The 21387-nt window shown below is 41.3% G+C and overlaps 1 protein-coding gene across 2 annotated transcripts; it reads right to left on the bottom strand.

Moving 5' to 3' along the window:
• Positions 1 to 13642: 13642 nt before the first annotated feature.
• Positions 13643 to 20051, bottom strand: LOC139966792 (double-headed protease inhibitor, submandibular gland-like). 2 transcript variants are annotated; one of them, XM_071970149.1, is made up of 5 exons: positions 19851 to 20051; positions 19253 to 19411; positions 16620 to 16787; positions 15651 to 15677; positions 13643 to 13989 (listed from the first exon to the last, which is right to left on the bottom strand). In XM_071970149.1, the coding sequence occupies exons 1-4, from the start codon at positions 19915 to 19917 to the stop codon at positions 15670 to 15672; spliced, it is 402 nt and encodes a 133-aa protein (XP_071826250.1). In that variant the 5' UTR covers positions 19918 to 20051; the 3' UTR covers positions 13643 to 13989; positions 15651 to 15669. The 2 variants fall into 2 exon arrangements, with proteins under 2 accessions (XP_071826250.1, XP_071826251.1); XM_071970150.1 differs by having other exon boundaries at positions 13643 to 13986.
• Between the last annotated feature and the right edge of the window lie 1336 nt (positions 20052 to 21387).

Here is a 21387-nt window from a genome sequence, read left to right as displayed (position 1 = left end):
CTGAAATTGAATTCGAGATATCCGAAATTGAATTCGAGATATCTGAAATTCTATTTCAGATATATTAAATTTAATTCGAGATATCTGAAATTGAATTCGAGATATCTGAAATTGAATTCAAGATATCTGCAATTCTAATTCGAGATATCTGAAATTGAATTCGAGATATCTGCAATTGAATTCGAGATATCTGAAATGCATAAATTTCCGATTAAATGTTAAAATGGCACGTATGGAAAGCCATTTTAACATTTAATCGGGAAATTTCAGATATCTGTAATTGAATTCGAGATATCTGAAATTGAATTCGAGATATCTAAAATTCTATTTCAGATATCTGAAATTAAATTCGAGATATCTGAAATTGAATTCGAGATATCTGAAATTTTATTTCAGATATCTGAAATTGAATTCGAGATATCTGAAATTGAATTCGAGATATCCAAAATTCTATTTCAGATATCTGAAATTGAATTCGAGATATCCGAAATTGAATTCGAGATATCTGAAATTGAATTCGAGATATCTCGAATTCAATTTCAGATATCTGAAATTCCGTGGTATTTCGAGATATCTGAAATTGATTTTAAGATATCTGCAATTATTTGTAGATATCTTAAATAAATTGGAGATATCTGTAATTTAATTTGAGATATCTGAAATTATTTCGAGATATCTGAAATTCCTTATTAAATGTTAAAACGGCTTTCCATACGGGCGAAGGTCATTAATGAAGTTTCGTAACTCATCGGGAAGCAGCGACGTAGCCAGGAATTTACATGTTCTTTTACATATTATATCAGAAAGACAAACATAATGCTCTTTTACAACTTTTCCAGTAGTATGATTTTTGTTTATTGTCCATTGTCTTATAACGAATCATAGAATGGATGAGAACGCACGTTGGCGTCGTCGTTGTGCATACGGTTCGTGACACTCCATCGAGTGCGGTTAGGTAGGCTATATGTATTTTATTACGCAGTGGCCAACTGTAGGCTTGTAACAGGCTAAATTTTGCTAATTGCATCTGCCAAACTAAGTAGCTGAATCAATACGCCTGAATGTTACTACGATTATAATCGAGTTAACGGAGCTGACGAGTATTCAAGATCAAAAGAGCACTGGCAATACCATGCAAAAAAAAAAACAGTTTTTGACATTTTTACGACACTGAAAGGGGAGAACACTTGCTCCCACTGCCCCCCTCCCCTGGCTACGTCCCTGTCGGGAAGCGGTTAGAGGGATGGGCGTAGGGTTGTGGGTGCGCGTTTTCATGCAGATGGGTACTTAAATTTTTGTATGGTTTCGATGAAATCGTAACCTATGCATTCATGCAGGCGGAGAGTGTGTGTGTGTGACGCTTGGCTTGTAAACACGGTATCTCAAGTAGGGAAGCTTGGACCAATCTAATATTTGGTGTATATGAGTACCACATTGTGTAGATGTGCCCTATTTTTTGTGGTGCCTGTGAAGGTCACTAAAGGTCAGTTAGAGGCCAAAAACCAAAATATTAAAACAAGCAATAACTCCCATTGACAGGATCCGACATGGTTGATATTTTGGGACCAGTTGTGAATGGGGTATGGGATCATTTCAAAACATAACGGTCATGTGATCCAAGGTCAATAAAGGTCAATCAGGGGTCAAAAACTAGTATTTTTGCAATAACTTGAGAACCAAATGTCCGTGAAGGTTGGGATTTTAGGACAGAGTGCACATCATCAAGGGGAACATTTTTGATAAAAACCATTAGGTCATTCAAGGTTGATTATGTGCAAAAAACTCCCAACTTATGCTAATTTTTGCAACAACTTCTAGTCTGACATGGCTGGTATATTAGGACAAGTTGTGAATGAAGTAGGGACACATTTTCAAAATAACCGTGATGTGATCCAAGGTCACCAAAGGTCATTTATGGGTCAAAATGTGTTTTTTCCCCAATAACTTGTGAAACTACCACTGACAGGGTTGGGAGTTACGCTATTGTAATACAATATTCGAACTGCATTTGGGTGACCTTTGACCTCAGGTTGGTCTCCAGTGACCTGTATTAGCTTCTTTCAAGTTGATTCTTTGAAGTTTCGTGGGCATATTCCAATCTAACTTGTCCATAAGTGGACTCCTCTGCAACCTTAATGTGCGAAGTTATTAGAGATTTGGTTTTGTTTTGTAATACTTGGTGTGTGGATTCATAACATTGAGTACAAGAACCCTATTGCTTTTGACCGAGGTGTGTATAACCACGTACAGTAGACTGACCTGTGTTAGCATGCCATAGTGTTATTGTAACAGCTAGTTCTGGTTATACTAACAAGCAGAAGTCTAGTGCATTGAAGTCATCGAAACCTCAATGCATTTTGCATTCTGGTTAGATTCATTGTACGAGTTACGGTGCTATAGGTTTGGGTAACAATTAGCATTCAGGTCGTAGTGTATAACATTTTAACTCTGGATGGCAGTGTTGCATCGAAGGACATAGGTCTAGTGCAGTTCGCATATAGATCCTGGTCTAATACCGAAATGCGTCATGTTCCCCGACGACTCGGTCGAGTTCGAGACCAGCCACAATTGGCTTCATAGCACAATTTTAAGGCGTTCATACACACACACGCGTTATGATAGACCTTATATATACATTAGTGAGAGAAGAAAATTAGAAACGTCAAAAAGGAGTTGTCGGTTTAAGGGGTAGGGTGAGGCACACGACCCTTTCGAAATCCTCGATCCGTCACTGGCTACCCTGTGTATATAATAGGGATCAGCGCTGTAATTTATGTCACTCTTCCTCTTTCTCTTCCCTGTGTCTTAGCGTTTTTCTTCTACTCCCTCCTCTTCTCCTTTTTCTCTCTTTCTTCTTATTCTTTTCCCTTCCTTCCTCTCCTTCCTCCTCTTCCCCCCTCTTTTTCCCTTTTTTCTTCTCTCTTTTTTTCTCTCCTCTTTTTCTTACCCGGCGGGGGCGAAATGTTTTCCCAAACAGGTTTGCAAGTGTGCGTGAACAGTCGTTCATGATTGGTCGGAAAAGTTACGTCATCACCATAGAAACCTTTACTTCGAGGTTCTGCATCCATTTGTTGCAACGAAGATATACCCGTTCAAAATTACCCGTAGCTTTTCGTACATATATTTAGATATGTTTGGAATTGGTTTAGACATATTTAGCACACTAGTATTGTATGATCTACTTTGATCGAAGATTTCTGTGAAGGCATTAATCGATAACATCGCACAGTGAAAGTTTCGTACAGGGTACATCACACATGCGCTGTAGGCCTATATGTATTATAACTCTGTACACAGTGCAGTGACGGAAATATATATCATACTATACACCATACTGTTTTGCGTATATTCACTCAAGACTCGTGAACTCGCGTCGTGAAGTTGCTTTTAGTGTAGGCCTACCCATTCCACGAAACGAATTCTGATTTCAATAGAACGGCTCACGAATCGTCGATAACGTAAACACGAACCAAATAGAATGTAGCGTATGTATCATAAGTGAGGTCAACATGTAATCCAAGCATTAAAAGTAAAGTTAGGGCGTTTGAAGGGAAACCCCTTAACTAGACTCAATCAAGTGTCAATGTGTAACTCAGTATATGTCTTCGAAATTCCAAGCGATGGTTATTATTTATGCTGACGTCACGAGCAATCTGATTGACTGAAAACTCCGTTATTGCAAACTGTTTGGGCAAAAAAAATCGCTACCCGGGGGCGCGCTCCCAACACCCCTGTATACGCGCCTGAAACCTATGGCGGAAAGGTATATTTGAAGATTGGTGGATTGATGCAGAGTCTTTAATGTACAGGTTGATTGAATAGTTTCAATTGTAATTTTGTAAGAGTCGATAAACTGTCTTCAAATATATAATAGTTCGTTGAATAAATCGAATTAAATTAGGCTGATTGTTTATTAAGAACGCCCGATTCTGATTGTCGAATTAAATAACCGATTTTGTAGACTTTGCGGGCTTATTTAGAGTGAACTTGCATATACAATGAACCTACAATAATGTGCACTTTCCGCCACACGAAGAGTGCTTTACCGCCATGGCGGTAACATGGCGGAATGCCACTTTTTCTATGGCGGAAAGAGCACATTTTCTACGGCGGAAATTACCGATGATGGAATGACACGGCTCCTCACCAAACAACTTCATCGGTCCACTCCCTTACATCGAGACTGTATCACCGTTTGGACATGACGATATGTTGTGCCATAATATAGCCTGGGCACGAAAACCACAATGTAACTGATCCACTTTCAGGCCCATGTAGTCCCCTTACATCGAGACTCATATATGATCTAACGATTTAACTTCAGATGTCTAGAATGATAGATTTTTGCCAAACGGCAGAGATGAGATGATTTGTACTTTCAAGAACTGTCACCCAAGGTAGAGCCTGTCAGTTACGAAAACAAAACCGTGACTGACGGAACTGATCCACTCTCAGAACCCGAGACTGTGATCGTGTGATCACGACGATACGATATGTCTTGTTAAAAGCTGTTTCCGCCGTAAAGCGCTTCAGCAAGTCAGGGAGAAAGCCACTGGCCGGTAAAGATAGACTCCATGGTTTGAGAACTGAAAATTTGAGAGTATGTTAATGCGAAGTTTGTGGGACAGGTCGGGGAGACGTGCTGCACGTGTCTGGAGGATGCCAGGATGGGAAGTAGCAAGTTTTAAGGGAAGCGATGAGTGGTAGCTGGCTCAACTGCGAAGCCCGCCCCACAAACACCAGTCACCAGGAAACAGACCCCACCGTTGCCAGCTCCAAAGAAGACAGCTTCAAAGAAAACCAACAACGCAACCGAGACCACACCAATGCCCACGAAGCCAGCTACCAAATGCATCGCAGCCTCAAATTGATGTATCCATGCCAGCGAGGGGATGATTCCAAGATGAAGGCCAAACTCCTGAGTTGATTGGTTATGAACTGGTGAAGATGACGTGTCGGTGATGTACACATGACGAGGAACTTGTCCCTTAGTTGTTGCATTCTTTGATCTACTGATTGGATGCTGGCGATGTTAGTTGTTGTGTTGCTGTCTGTTGCTTTGCGCTTGGAGGCTTCCAGTTTTTCTGTTTTGCTGAGTTGATATGGGCTTTGGCAGGACCTACATATTCGAAGAGTGGCTGGTTATGGGATGCCTCCGACGTACAAGATGTATATGCAGGGTGCAATTGTGATGTATATGCGTTGTCTGGTTATGGGATGCCTCCGACGTACATGATGTATAGGAATAGTGCGAAATTGTGATGTATATGCGTTGTCTGGTTATGGGATGCCTCCGACGTACATGATGTATAGGAATGGTGCGAAATTGTGATGTATATGCGTTGTCTGGTTTTGGGAAGCCTCCGACGTACATGATGTATAAAGGAAGGGTGCGATATTGTGATGTATATGCGTTGTCTGGTTATGGGATGCCTCCGACGGACAGGATGTATAGGAAGGGTGCGAAATTGTGATGTATATGCGTTGTCTGGTTATGGGATGCCTCAGACGTACATGATGTATATAGGAAGGATGCAATTGTGATGTATATGCGTTGTCTGGTTATGGGATGCCTCCCACGTATAGGATGTATAGGAAGGGTGCAATTGTGATGTATATGCGTTGTCTGGTTGTGGGATGCCTCCGACGTACAAGATGTATAGGAAGGGTGCGAATTGTGATGTATATGCGTTGTCTGGTTATGGGATGCCTCCGACGTACATGATGTATAGGAAGGGTGCGAAATTGTGATGTATATGCGTTGTCTGGGTATGGGATGCCTCCGACGGACAGGATGTATAGGAAGGGTACAATTGTGATGTATATGCGTTGTCTGGTTATGGGATGCCTCCGACGGACAGGATGTATAGGAAGGGTGCGAAATTTTGATGTATATGCGTTGTCTGGTTATGGGATGCCTCCGACGTACATGATGTATAGGAAGGGTGCAATTGTGATGTATATGCGTTGTCTGGTATTGGGATGCCTCCGACGTACATGATGTATATAGGAAGGGTACAATTGTGATGTATATGCGTTGTCTGGTTATGGGATGCCTCCGACGTTCATGATGTATAGGAAGGGTGCGAAATTTTGATGTATATGCGTTGTCTGGTTATGGGATGCCTCCGACGGACATGATGTATAGAAAGGGTGCGATATTGTGATGTATATGCGTTGTCTGGTTATGGGATGCCTCCGACGTACAAGATGTATAGGAAGGGTGCAATTGTGATGCATATGCGTTGTCTGGTTATGGGATGCCTCCGACGTACATGATGTATACAGGAAGGGTGCGAAATTGTGATGTATATGCGTTGTCTGGTTATGGGATGCCTCCGACGTACATGATGTATAGGAAGGGTGCGAAATTGTGATGTATATGCGTTGTCTGGTTATGGGATGCCTCCGACGTACATGATGTATATAGGAAGGGTGCAATTGTGATGTATATGCGTTGTCTGGTTATGGGATGCCTCCGACGTACAAGATGTATAGGAAGGGTGCAATTGTGATGTATATGCGTTGTCTGGTTATGGGATGCCTCCGACGTACAAGATGTATAGGAAGGGTGCGAAATCTGTGATGTATATGCGTTGTCTGGTTATGGGATGCCTCCGACGTACATGATGTATAGGAAGGGTGCAATTGTGATGTATATGCGTTGTCTGGTATTGGGATGCCTCCGACGTACATGATGTATATAGGAAGGGTACAATTGTGATGTATATGCGTTGTCTGGTTATGGGATGCCTCCGACGTACATGATGTATAGGAAGGGTGCGAAATTGTGATGTATATGCGTTGTCTGGTTATGGGATGCCTCCGACGGACATGATGTATAGAAAGGGTGCGATATTGTGATGTATATGCGTTGTCTGGTTATGGGATGCCTCCGACGTACAAGATGTATATAGGAAGGGTGCCATTATGATGTATATGCGTTGTCTGGTTATGGGATGCCTCCGACGTACATGATGTATATAGGAAGGGTGCGAAATTGTGATGTAAATGCGTTGTCTGGTTATGGGATGCCTCCGACGTACATGATGTATAGGAAGGGTGCGAAATTGTGATGTATATGCGTTGTCTGGTTATGGGATGCCTCCGACGGACAGGATGTATAGGAAGGGTGCGAAATTGTGATGTATATGCGTTGTCTGGTTATGGGATGCCTCCGACGGACAGGATGTATAGGAAGGGTGCGAAATTGTGATGTATATGCGTTGTCTGGTTATGGGATGCCTCCGACGTACATGATGTATATAGGAAGGGTGCAATTGTGATGTATATGCGTTGTCTGGTTATGGGATGCCTCCGACGTTCATGATGTATAGGAAGGGTGCGAAATTGTGATGTATATGCGTTGTCTGGTAATGGGATGCCTCCGACGTTCATGATGTATAGGAAGGGTGCGATATTGTGATGTATATGCGTTGTCTGGTTATGGGATGCCTCCGACGGACAGGATGTATAGGAAGGGTGCGAAATTGTGATGTATATGCTTTGTCTGGTTATGGGATGCCTCCGACGTACATGATGTATATAGGAAGGGTGCAATTGTGATGTATATGCGTTGTCTGGTAATGGGATGCCTCCGACGTACATGATGTATATGAAGGGTGCGATATTGTGATGTATATGCGTTGTCTGGTTATGGGATGCCTCCGACGGACAGGATGTATAGGAAGGGTGCGAAATTGTGATGTATATGCGTTGTCTGGTTATGGGATGCCTCCGACGTACATGATGTATATAGGAAGGGTGCAATTGTGATGTATATGCGTTGTCTGGTTATGGGATGCCTCCGACGTACAAGATGTATAGGAAGGGTGCAATTGTGATGTATATGCGTTATCTGGTTATGGGATGCCTCCGACGTACAAGATGTATAGGAAGGGTGCGAAAATTGTGATGTATATGCGTTGTCTGGTATTGGGATGCCTCCGACGTACATGATGTATATAGGAAGGGTACAATTGTGATGTATATGCGTTGTCTGGTTATGGGATGCCTCCGACGTACATGATGTATATAGGAAGGGTGCGAAATTGTGATGTAAATGCGTTGTCTGTTTATGGGATGCCTCCGACGTACAAGATGTATAGGAAGGGTGCGAAATTGTGATGTATATGCGTTGTCTGGTTATGGGATGCCTCCGACGTACATGATGTATATAGGAAGGGTACAATTGTGATGCATTTGCGTTGTCTGTTTATGGGATGCCTCCGACGTACATGATGTATAGGAAGGGTGCGAAATTGTGATGTATATGCGTTGTCTGGTTATGGGATGCCTCCGACGGACAGGATGTATAGGAAGGGTACAATTGTGATGTATATGCGTTGTCTGGTTATGGGATGCCTCCGACGTACATGATGTATATAGGAAGGGTGCGAAATTGTGATGTATATGCGTTGTCTGGTTATGGGATGCCTCCGACGGACATGATGTATAGAAAGGGTGCGATATTGTGATGTATATGCGTTGTCTGGTTATGGGATGCCTCCGACGGACATGATGTATAGAAAGGGTGCGATATTGTGATGTATATGCGTTGTCTGGTTATGGGATGCCTCCGACGTACATGATGTATAGGAAGGGTGCAATTGTGATGTATATGCGTTGTCTGGTATTGGGATGCCTCCGACGTACATGATGTATAGGAAGGGTGCAATTATGATGTATATGCGTTGTCTGGTTATGGGATGCCTCCGACGGACAGGATGTATAGGAATGGGCTGATGATGCTTCATTGAGGCGTACCCGTGGTTGTAATGTTGAGGAAAGTGATGTACCAATTATGAAGTTTCGATTAGTCAGGAAGTGGTATTTTCTGAGTTTGAGTAGTATACCGTTGTGCCACATTCTGTCGAAGGCTTTTTCTACATCGAAGTAGGCTGCTAATGTACGATGACCCTTGGTTTAATACGTTGAAGTGTCTTGTATGAAATGGAACAGCTGGTCTGTCTTCTTTTGTGCCTGAATCCTGCCTCGCAATCTGGGATGATGTTGTTGTCGTTGATAAATTTGAAGAGGCGGCGAGCGATGATTTTCTCGAGGCTTTTTAAGTTTTTTTATTCTTTTATTATTTGATATAAGACTAAAGCAAGGCAGTACACGCGTGTACTAGGAAATGTGATATATGCCCATATAAAGTATAACACAATCGTCTTTTCAATTCAATTCCAGGTAAAAGTATAGAGCTCCTTTATAGAGCAACTCTGGGTAAAAGTTCGGCAGAGCTCCCTCCCCCTTATGTAGGATCTGTGCAATAACTAGCTTGATCACATATATACCACTTCCGGCTTGTCGCTTGCAACCGTCGGGGTACATATTTTAAATTCGATGCTTACAGCAACGTGAAAACCAACAGCTCACCCGAAAGCGTCACCTACACGCTGTTTTACGTAGAGTCTCAACGTTAGGCAATGAAGTGTCCAGTTAATTTTCCAGATTATAAGAAATTCTTAAAATAAAAGAAATACACAGGACTGTGAGTAAATTCTAAATTAAATGTATGTGGAATGGGAAGCGAAAAGGAATTTGAACCATGTTATATAAAAAAATAATAGTAATAATAATCTGCTCGATCTGTACTTCTGGGACGTAATATACACTTAACAGTGCCTATATATGGGAGCATACTGCACGGTTAACGTTTCAAGGTGCCAAGCTATTGAAATGCTAAAAAGCTCTCGACATGGTAACAACAAATCTTTTTATTCCGTATACGTACGTGACAATATCATGTACGTACGTAATAATATCATGTACGTACGTAATAATATCATGTACGTACGTAATAATATCATGTACGTACGTAATAATATCGTGTACGTACGTAATGAAGTAACATGCACCTGATATGTTTACGTACGTGCGTAATACTATTACGTACGTATGTGGGTACATACGTGTATAACGTTACCTAGCCTACGTGTTACAATGTATGATACATCTACATCGAGATGGATAGGAATAAACTCGTAACGTCTCTATATTGATTTATTGTTTAGTCAAAAAGAAATCCTATGTTACGGATCATTGTAAGCCGTCATAGACATCTCAAACGAATTCTGAAGAGACTTTCTTTGTCTCGGTTCATTAGCCACACATTTCGAGTGCATCCACCGATATCCATGTTAGCGGATGTTCGTAATTTTCCAAAATAAAAATGGCCACATCCACAATGTCTGAGTGTTTCCATCGATATATCATGCATTGTATCACGTATAAGCTCGCTTATGTTACTCTCGTCACTCGCTTACGTCACTCGTCCACTTTCAGACTAGTGTTCTCCCACCCCCATCACCATAACTTGTCCCACCATCTGTGTGGACATAAACTTCACAAGTAACAGCACATGAGTAATGTGCCCTTCCTTAAATTATTGGTGCCCCTCCATAAATTGTTGGTGCCCTCCAACTTGGAGGACCCGTTTCCCAGGGGCCGAACATCTCTATAAAGCCGTCTCCTCTACATTTGGGTCTAATCGAAATTAGCATGATGAACAATATAGACTATTCTTTGTGCCCTATCATAGGGCCCCTATGCACCTAACATAAAATTGTACAACATTTGGCAAAAGCAAGAACTGTGTAAACCGCGGCTAAATACTCGTGAGCATTGGGGTATTGAGCGGGGTGGGGGGGGGGGCGTTCGCCCGGGTACCAGTCAAGTGGGATCCATGCCATAGCCCAATTTTTCCCACTTTTTCTGTAAATCATTGTGTAATCAGTTCAAAGCTTTGCCAAAGATTTTTAGATATTAGCCAAATTGTTTTCCTGCCAAGAGCATTAATTGGAGAGTAATTAAGGATTTATGCAGATAATGATCAGAGTGTCTTCCGGCGAATTCCTATAGTCGCACGCAGTTCCACATATCCACTATAGTTTGAATTCAACCAATCAGTGAATAGCTAACGTGTTTATTTATGAGCCTTTGCCTAAAATAAATTCATTCCCAGCAATCCGAAAAAGTCGCGTCGGTACTACATCCATACACAATATACACAAATAAAGCATGGTGCCGTAGTACATGTTGGTGTACAAGTGAAATTTATTTACCTCGTTATTCAATGACGTCCATATAATTTAAATATTCATTTTATGGGCGGGGTTTATTGTGAACCTAACGGAAAATATCTTCGAGAAAAAACAACGTTCAAAGTTGTAAATTTTTCGACTGTTACTCCATCAGTTGAAGTTAGATTGGAATATATAAGCTAGTTATGTACCGTATGTCGTTATGGCATCGTGGGGTCAATGAGGTTGGAAAATCATAGAAAGGGCGCAAAAAGTTGCTTCACGACATCTCACTTGGCTTAAACGGTTAATCGTAACTCAATTAATATATCCAGTCACTGCATGCATGTTGTTGGTAGCTCGGGTTTTCCAGATAAAACTAGAATCAGAACTACAGTATGAAATGATTCCCCCGAAAGGAGAATAGGGGCGGCATTGAAGTATGGAACGCCGAAAGTGCAATGTATTATGTTGTTTACTTTTATGTTGTCTGCCGTTTTATGTTGTTGTCTTCTTTCATGTTGTTGTCTCCCTTCAACGTTGTTGTCTACTTTGTTGCTGTTGTCTCCTTTGATGTTATTGTCTCCTTTGATGCTGACGGCGCTGTTCACTTTCAAGACGTCTCTGTTGAATTGTTTTCTAACAGTGCTGACAGTATTAGCAACCTTTCTGAGAATTGACGGTCCCTCGTCGCCTGGCCAAACAACAAAGTCTTCGGCTTTGAGTACAGCGTTTCTTGTTGTGTACAACGTATGTTGCCGTGTTGGACGAATCTAACCACGTAATAGTATCAGCCCCTCCCCCCTCGCAATTTTGCAAGGTCGGTAAGAGTGACTCCATAGTGTTCCTTTTCGGGAAACCAAAATGGGAATTAGATACAGTATTTTGGTCAAACAAAAAATACGTCGCACGATGTCTGACTGCAGGGCGGTAAGCTCTCCCTATAGTGAGTTTAAGAAATTAAATGACATTCATGTTTGAAATCTTTTTTGAGATACTGCTGCATTAGGAGCGCGTCCTGGAGACCACTAGACACGAGGAGAGGGGGTCCAGGGGCTACAGCTCCCGGTCTGGGATTAATTTGAGGGCCATGAAATATATGAGATATGGAAGAGTGCTAAAAGGATGCTTGGTTAACATAATTGTCCCGGGCGATGTAGCGCTCTTGACACCTCTGGATAGCAACACCACTACCCAATATTACCATAATATATATATATATATATATTTGTTTAGTATTGAACTTCTGCTATTCATGGGCGTCAGCAGGCTTCAGAAAGTGAGGGGGACACTATACTATCTAAGCGGAGCGCCACCATTGGTTGGCGCGTAGCGTACCAGAAAATTTTGGGTACATAAGACCCCCTAGATCGCAGGAGACGGCCTTCCTGAGTCGTTTTTAGTTACATCAGAACCAGATCTGTGAGGAGAAATTTTGTCTCACAAAACTAAATCCCGACAGAAAGTACTGGTAGAAAGATGCCGTTCTGACACCAAGGGAGACGAATTACACAGCGTCCATCTCAAACGAAATATTGAAAAAGTGGCGCCGTCACCTCCGGGATGAGTGCATGTAGGTGCGAGACGTCAGTTGTTATGTGCCCAGGTACTTTAATAATAATAATCAGAAAAAGGCACCGCGCGCAGAGCGTGTGTAGCGCCTAGCCGGCACTCAACAATAAAGATCTACCATATCCGGCGAATACATGTAGCCTTAATTACTTAACCCCTACACCCCTATTCGTCCGTGCAGTCCAAGGGACTGGAGGTAGTGATATGAACATAGTAACTCATCACCATCTACCTGTATGGCTTACCTAATCCCTTGGAACCCATACAAACAACATGTGTGCAAGATTCAATACACTTTCGAATGGTCTCCCCCCCCCCCCCGAACGAATTAAATGGGCAGATTTAGGATATTGGGAGAATGGGAGATAAATGACGGTGCAAGTGATAGATAGAAGGGGCCCAGGGAGTCCAGATTTCTTGACCTTAAATAGAAAATCGCGCATATGCATGTGATTTTTTTTAATAACTACTCTGAAAAGTGGGTGGGACAAATGATATGATATCCCCTCCACTTTTGAAAGTGGGGGGGGACATGTCCCCCCCCCCCCGTCCCCCACCTGTTGACGCCCATGCTGCTATTCATTCATTTGACAACTTTCCATGCAAAGACTGGTAACACTTGAAGCAGGTATCATGATTTTAGTTCCTAGCGTGCCATGACACGCCCGTTTTGTTAAGCTCCGCGTGCCGTCGAACGTAACAAATAACATTGATATTCATTGTTTCAGAACCCCTTTCTGTTAAAGAACTTAGGCAAACAATTAATGTCAATGTTGTTTATGAACCCCTTTCTGTTACAGAACTTAGGCAAATAAGCCGTTGTTTGATCCGGTTTAATACCGTCATATTGCATATCCTTCTTCAAGGAAACCGACACAAATATGAAGTTGGAGGAGGGACTTAGTTATGATATCGGCTCTTATTGGAGTTTATTAAATCGTATACCGAAAGAGGAGTTTCTCGGCTGAACCGCTTACAAACTGTTCTTTACATTAATGAAAAGAGACATAGAACAAAGTAGAAAAAGAAGAAAATGTGCAAAATTAATTGTGACACGAATTAAGTTTATCTTACCAAAACAATGTCATATTTTATGCTTACAAACAAGCAAGACTTCGGTTGACAGCTAGCAACGAAAGATACAAATTCGTGCTTTATTTTTAAAATGAAGGTTGCTATCTATAATATATGTATAGGGTAACTTTCCTCTGTGAAAAGGGAATTTGTGTATTTTATCCGGCTCCAGTCATCACTCAGACACAATTATTAGCTTTTGTGAGACCTGGATTTCGACGTTATTGGGCTTTCAGGAGGCAGAGATTACTGTAAACAATGACATCAGATCAACAAACAGGAGCATAGATAGCAAGGCAAAACAAGATGCATCCTTCTGTAAAGAAAAGTAGGACATCTTGAAAATTAACAAGAAATTATATTAAGCTAACAAAATGAAGAGTATAAAAACAAAGTACTCGATAGGGTGGTGGAGGGTGTCGATAGGGTGGTGGAGGGTGTCGATAGGGTGGTGGAGGGTGTCGATAGGGTGGTGGAGGGTGTCGATAGGGTGGTGGAGGGTGGACACGATGAGCTGTCAAACAACCTTATTAACGGCGTATCGGGAATTTTTAAACCAAACACATTTGTCGTCATTAGTTCAGAGTAAACCGTGCTGAGGCCGAGAATTGATAAAAAATTGATTTCCTAATCTCGACCTTTCTGTGATCTTTGAATCTCTGAAATTTTAATATTTCATTTCCAACTCTGTCTCAGTATCTCAGAGAATATCGAATCTATTTAACTTTCTAATGTCGCTATACTACGCCACTTAGAAACTTAACCAAAGCTTTACTGCAATACACGAGAGGGCGCTGGGGGTTCAAAGTAATTGACATATATATATATATATATATATATATATATATATATATATATATATATATATATATATATATATATATAAATAAATAAATATTAAGACTTCTGCCAGTATTGATAGTGTCAGTATTTGGCCTAACGTCGAGAGGAGTAGTATTCTAATAAATTTTAACTTCGACTTTTAACCTTTGGAAATTAAGTTCTTGAGGCCCTGTCACAGCAAAGGGATTGGAGAAAATGTGGCCTCAGATTACCATAATTCCTTACTTTTAAGTGAATTGCATTAATGGAGGGTTTTAATAATCGATATTTAGAAACTCCTGCTAGATGTATATGTGGATACCGATATGGATACCGACATTTAATCACCCCCTCCCCACTCCACTCTCGACAGTCCGTCACCCACCCCACTCCACTCTCGATAGCCCGTCACCCACCTCACTCCCTCTTGACAGCCCGTCACCCACCCCACTCCACTCTCGACAGCCCGTCACCCAACCCACTCCCTCACGACAGCCCTTCCCCACTCCCTCTAGAGAGCCCTTCACCCACCCACTCCACTCTCGACAGCCCGTCACCCACTCCCACTCCACTCTCGACAGCCCATCACCCACCCCACTCCACTCTCGACAGCCCGTCACCCAACCAACTCCACTCTCGACAGCCCGTCACCCACCCCCACTCCGCTCTGGACAACGAAGGGACGGATGTTTCAATCTGTAGTTACCTAACTGTTGCTTCTATGATCTCATACTTATTTTTAATTAATCTTGAATATATTATCTGCTTGGGATTCAGAAATAGAAATCGGTTGAAGATCTCAAGCTTCTACAGTCGGTGGGAGTTATAGCCTTCCTGTCCTCTTCCTGTCCCCTTTCCATGTTCCCCTTCATTAACTCTCACCCCCCCCCCCCCCCTCTACCCTGATTTAACTTTTAAGTAGAATGTTGGGCTTTTGCTATGATTTTTCATGTGCATTTCACAACTGTCAATTTTGAAAAGGAACGCATTGCGTGAGGTTAATTAAGGCGGAAGAACAACGCACTTTTATTGGTTCGGTAAATGCAGCAATAAGGCCAACAGAGTTACAATTCAATACAATAATTAATGCTGCTTCATAAAGTTGATCTTTTCAATAAGTATGTGTAAATAAGTATATTTTCAATAAGTACTCACATTTTCCTTCATCTGTGCCTCACATTCCTGAGAAGAGTAAATAAAAACATAAGTATAAGTTTACATTTATGCAGAATGACTAATTTACTTCCTATGGTACTGATTAATTTGAAATTAAAGCGGCACTACCTTTCTTTATATACACTACGTTGCTTGCTTTGATAAGTCAAACACGCCTATACACACACAGAACTTTCTCAAAAAGTCATGCTATGAATCTATGGTAAAGGAATTTCTTCAATTCCTTCTACACTACTACAAACAGGGAAACCAACGAGCAAATGTTGTAAATGGTTTGTTCGGAGGATATGCCTTCCTTTTATAGCTGTTCAATCTAATGCATATCTAATTCCACGTCGTCTTTGTAGATCACTGTCGACGTACTTTTTGAAGAATAAAATGTCAAAGACCGATCCTTGGTACGAAAAATCCAACAACTTGCTTCACTCCCAACCAAAGTTCGTCAAATAAACTTTCTATTAACAAGGCGCAAAGAAGACGATTCGAGCAGCGTTCTAAAGCGTAAAATACCCTGTTCCCGTTTGACGATCATGCAAGGGGTTTTCGATCGGCTTTGCAAAATTTTCGTAGATTAGACCTACAAGCATTTTGCTTCGTTTGTTAGGACCGTATCCTCCAGATTAAGCAGGTTAACATATTTTACTAACGAGGTTTAAACAATTTTCGTGGTATTACAGCAGCAGAGTGTGTGTAAATAAGAGAAAGAAAGATGTAACTACTTGGACTAAAGAGGTCGAGGTTGGCCTACCGGTTTACCGGTTTACTGCCTCTAAGAACAAATGCGCTGCATGGTTCGAGGTATCAAAGGCATTCAAGGTCGCAAAAGCTGCCAGTTTCGTCCGAAGCGTAGAATGCGCCGCTAGCTTCAAGATCTAAGGGAAGTCGGTTGGACTGCTGGAGCAAATCATGCCCTACGTCAGCCTGAATACGGTCATTGATTCATCTCACCTCTCCTAGAGCAGGAACCGTCATTGGCTCGGACCAAACTTGTATCCTTCGTCTGACATCGCTCACGCAGCAGAACGCAATAGTTACTGTAGGTCTCACCGTCAGACCCACAAACGGGCCTGTAATCCCGAGTACAGAACTGGGGACACGCTGATGTACTACTGGAGTCTGAAATAACAGAGTATATCGTAAGTGACTTTAAAGAATGTACCAAAGTCTCACTATAAGATCGTCTTCGTTTTTCCCTGCAGGCTGTAGCAGACTGATTGCATCTATGACGATATTTTAACAGTTCGGTATATTGGTAATTAAATCCTAACATATTTGGTCATGGGGGCATATTTATGTCATGACATGGTTTATCAAACCTCTACAGGAAAATGTCTACATAATCTTCACATTATGTTGTCGGGTTCTTTATGACGGGTTTATCATAGTTCCTATAATTGTACTGTACTGTCATTTGCTAGGACAATGTCTTCATGAATGGACAAAGCAACGCGTAGTAGATCTGAATTTGGGACCACACAAATATTTCTTTATTTACTACACTCTTTCAGTTTGGGATTATTCTTCAATACTAACCCAGGAACAAACTTCTATATGTTGCACGATCTCCGGACGACTGTACTAGACTGAGGGGAGGGGTGGGGAGGGGGAGGGAGGGTATTCTGCACTATTGTGCGGTATAGATTATCGAACTGGGTGGAAAAAGTGGGGGTCAATGTGAAATATTATAAGTTGTGTACAGTGGGACTGGTTGCGATTTTTTTCCCAAACAGGTTTGCAATTATGGAGTTTACAGCCAATCAGATTGCTCGTGACGTCAGCATCAATAATGACCATCGCTTGGAAGTTCGAAGACATACACTGAGTTACACACTGACACTTAATTAAGTTAAGTTACGGGGTTTCCCTTCAAACGCCTTAACTTTACTTTTAATGCTTGGATCACATGTTGACCTTACTTATGATAGCCTACATACGCTACATTCTATTGGGTTCGTGTATACGTTATCCAAGATTCGTGAGCCGTTCTATGGAATTCTTAATTCGTTTCGTGGAATGGGTAGGCCAACACTAAAATCAAACTGCACAACGCGAGTTGACAGTCTTGAATGAATATACGCAAACCAGTATAGTGTACAGTATGATATTTTACGTCACTGCACTGTGTATACAGTTATAATATATATAGGCCTAAAGCGCATGTGTGATGCACCCTGTACGAAACTTTCACTGTGCAATGTTATCGATTAATGCCTTCACAAAAAACTTGTATGTATGTATGTATGTATGTATGTATGTATGTATGTATGTATGTATGTATGTATGTATGTATGTATGTATGTATGTATGTATGTATGTATGTATATGTGATCTTCCCGCAAGCAGGAACTCGCGAAAGAAGCCATGGAGGCTTGTAGACTCGCAAGCTGACCGAAGCCAATCTCTCGGCACACATCCATTTAACGTCCATGTCAGGAAGTTGTTATTGAACAACACCCTTGCCAGACGACACACATTGGTGTCGGCGGGGAATCGAACCGGGGATCTCATGACTGGGAGACGCCGGCGTTAACCACTAGGCTATACACTCCGCCTAGGAGGCTATACACTTCGGTTAAAGGCTATACACTTCGGTTAAAGTAGATCATACAATACTAGTGTGCTCAATATGTCTAAACCAATTCCAAACACATCTACATATATTAACGAAAGCTTCGGGTAATTTTGAACGGGCAAGGGCGTAGGAACCGGGGGGTGGGGGCGCCAGCCCCCCCCCAGTGAAAAATATGGAGGGGCGGAAGTATCATTCCGCCCCCCCCCCCCCCCCGCTTCGTAAGTCAGAAAACCCCTTTTTCCTTTCCAAATGAGAAAAAAATCTCATTTGGAGCACCAAATTGCATCTAAGGCCAGGTGAAAATGCAAAATTATTTACAAAATGGAGTGGGTGTTGAAGTGTGCTATATTGCACCAAATTGCATCTGAGGCCAAATGCAAAATAATTCCAAGGCCGGCCATCAGTCTTCAGCCCCCCCCCCCCCACTCAAAAGTACCTTCCTACGCCACTGTGAACGGGTATATGTTCGTTGCAACGAATGGATGCAGACATTTTGGTAACTTCGAAGTGAAGGTTTCTATTGTGATGACATAACTTTTCCGACCAATCATGAGCTACTATCTACACACAATTACAAACCTCTTTTGGGGAAAAAAAAATCGCCGCTGGGTTACCATAAAGCTATTGCTATTTATAGCTATTTTGTTGGTATTGAGTTTTCCGGATGGCGAATCGCTTTCTTGTTACTCGGATATGCCGATTAAGTTACAGTTGCTCCATCAGTGTACCCCATGTGTTTGGAACGTTTGGTTTACATACGCTGTAGTGAAGACCAGGATATGTATTTCCTAGGTTACTGGTTCTCTGAATCCTGTAGTAATGCAAAAATACCCCCCCCCCACCCCTCCTACCCAACGTTTTTTTCTCTGCACTAAAGTCATGGTTTTCTCTAACAAATTTGATAACGATATCATGCTATCACCTTTTTTGTCTGTGTCAAGTTATAAATGCATGTTTGAGTGGAGCAGGTATTTTTAATACTATATATATAATAAAATTCTTAGCTTACCAGTGCATTCTCCATCATGGGCTAATTTTATTGCGCTATATACGCATTCTTTGGCATTCTCAAGTTCGCATTGGTTACCGTACGTTAGTCCGTCTGTACCGCATACCGGCTGGAACATAGAGAAACACGACTGGAAGCAGCCGTTTTTACTGGCGGTTCCTGCAAAGAATGTCAATAGAAGAAGGTATTTTTTTATTATTAAGCAAAAAATAAGTGATAACAGTGTAATGAATAAACTATAAAGATGGTACAGAACGTATTTATTTACTAGTTATGCTGCATCTTTCAGCTCATTTTGACTGCTTGGTCAATCTGGTATTTATGAACGGTTATTCCAATCAATTGGAAACGATGAAAAAGAAAATTTTCTCCTATTTACCGAAACGATGGTACTCTAAAATATACGACAAATGCTGAAATACTTACAAAGACAAATTATTATAAATTTAACCCAATCTATATTGTCAGCCTGGAAGACCGTTTACCATTATGACGTCAGATATTACCAGCAAAAAAAGTTCCAATCGAATGTATATTTTATGGGCCACTTATATCAATATATTAACTGTATATTAAGTTATTATTTTTATATACTCACTTTTGGCAGGTAACGCGTTGCATCCACTGAGAGAAACAACGACGAACATTGCTAATACAAACTTCATTTTGGGTCTCGGCTTCTTTCCCTGTTTCTACGTTGCCTTTCGAGTGATAACGAACAAACTGGTAACAAGACTGGTTAAACTCAAGCTTATAGATAACAAGATTCTCTCAGTATATGAATCGTTTTCTTTCAAACAGTAACCTTTTATACAATCATCCATTGTTTTATCGTTTTTGTTTCTCTCTCTCTGTTATTTTTTGTTTATTCAAGCTGTCAAGCTGGGATAATTTTGTTTTCTTTCTGTACCTAGAAAATAGTATTAATTTTGAAGAAAAGCAATGTAAATAAAAACCGACGGTAGGGTACATGTAGGTCACTCTTGATCGTATATTTGAATATAATATTAGTATTTATGTATCTATAATATAACCTCCAAGTTATTCGGTTATAGTTTATGTATACACTGCAGCCATTCGAGGAAAAACAATCGGTTTCCGGCGTCAGACAGCTTAATGTGAGGCTTATGGTATAAAGAGCATGAACATTTCCCAATTTTTGACTTCCTAAACTCTCCCTTTTCTAAACTCTTACCTTGCCCTTTTCTAAACATTTGAAAGGTTTACACTTATCGGAGACGCTTTCTTATTAGTTTGTTAACTCTTGGCGCTATAGTTAGAAGAAAGATACACGGAGTGGTACGTTAATATATAATATAGGTTGGGGTGGGGCGGTGTGGGGGGGGGCTATAAACAAATTAATATAGTGTACAAAACAAAACAGTACTGCGTAATGAGATGACCGTGTTCGACTCATTATTAACTTTTTTAAATGTTTCGCGCCTTTCTCGGATGTTCCCTCGAAATAAAACGACAATACATTGAAAAAGGTTCCTCCAATTATACTGGGTTGCCCCCTCCACATTTTCTATTAGAAGGTATGGCATGACTTATGCTGGTGGCAGTGAATGGAATAGTACTACTATTAATATAACTGGTTCTAAATCTCACTTCCTGTTTTCTCATAGGAGAAACAAACCCAACCATCATTGATCAATGTGTTAGAGAAGGACCGGGGTGGTAGGGGTGGTAGGGGTGGGAGGGGTGGTAGGGGTGGTAGGGGTGGTAGGGGTGGTAGGGGTGGGAGGGGTGGTAGGGGTGGTAGGGGTGGGAGGGGTGGGAGGGGTGAGAAATACATGCACACAGTTTGTATGAAAAAAAGTGTCCCTCTTCATAAATTATTTCCAGATATATGTATTTACATGCTTCATTAATGCAAATACATTGAGTCAGTGCTTGTTAAAATCTGAGCATTAGTGACCAATATTTTACTATCTAGCATATCTTGGGGCAATGCTGATGATCAAAGGCGAACGGCACCGTACAAACTGAGAGGGAGTTGGGGGGGGGGCAAAAGTATTTGCTCGAATTTTCGAAACTTACATGAGCATCAAACATGTTGATGCCGGTTGCAAGTATGATTTTATTCAGATTGTCATTTGTAAGCAGTAGTTTACATAGAATAGTTGGCACCC

This window comes from Apostichopus japonicus, chromosome 4 (assembly GCF_037975245.1).
Source record: "Apostichopus japonicus isolate 1M-3 chromosome 4, ASM3797524v1, whole genome shotgun sequence".
In the NCBI taxonomy this organism is placed as follows: domain Eukaryota; kingdom Metazoa; phylum Echinodermata; class Holothuroidea; order Aspidochirotida; family Stichopodidae; genus Apostichopus; species Apostichopus japonicus.
The sequence above is the reverse complement of the archived record's forward strand: the minus strand, read 5'-3'. Positions and strand labels throughout refer to the sequence as shown.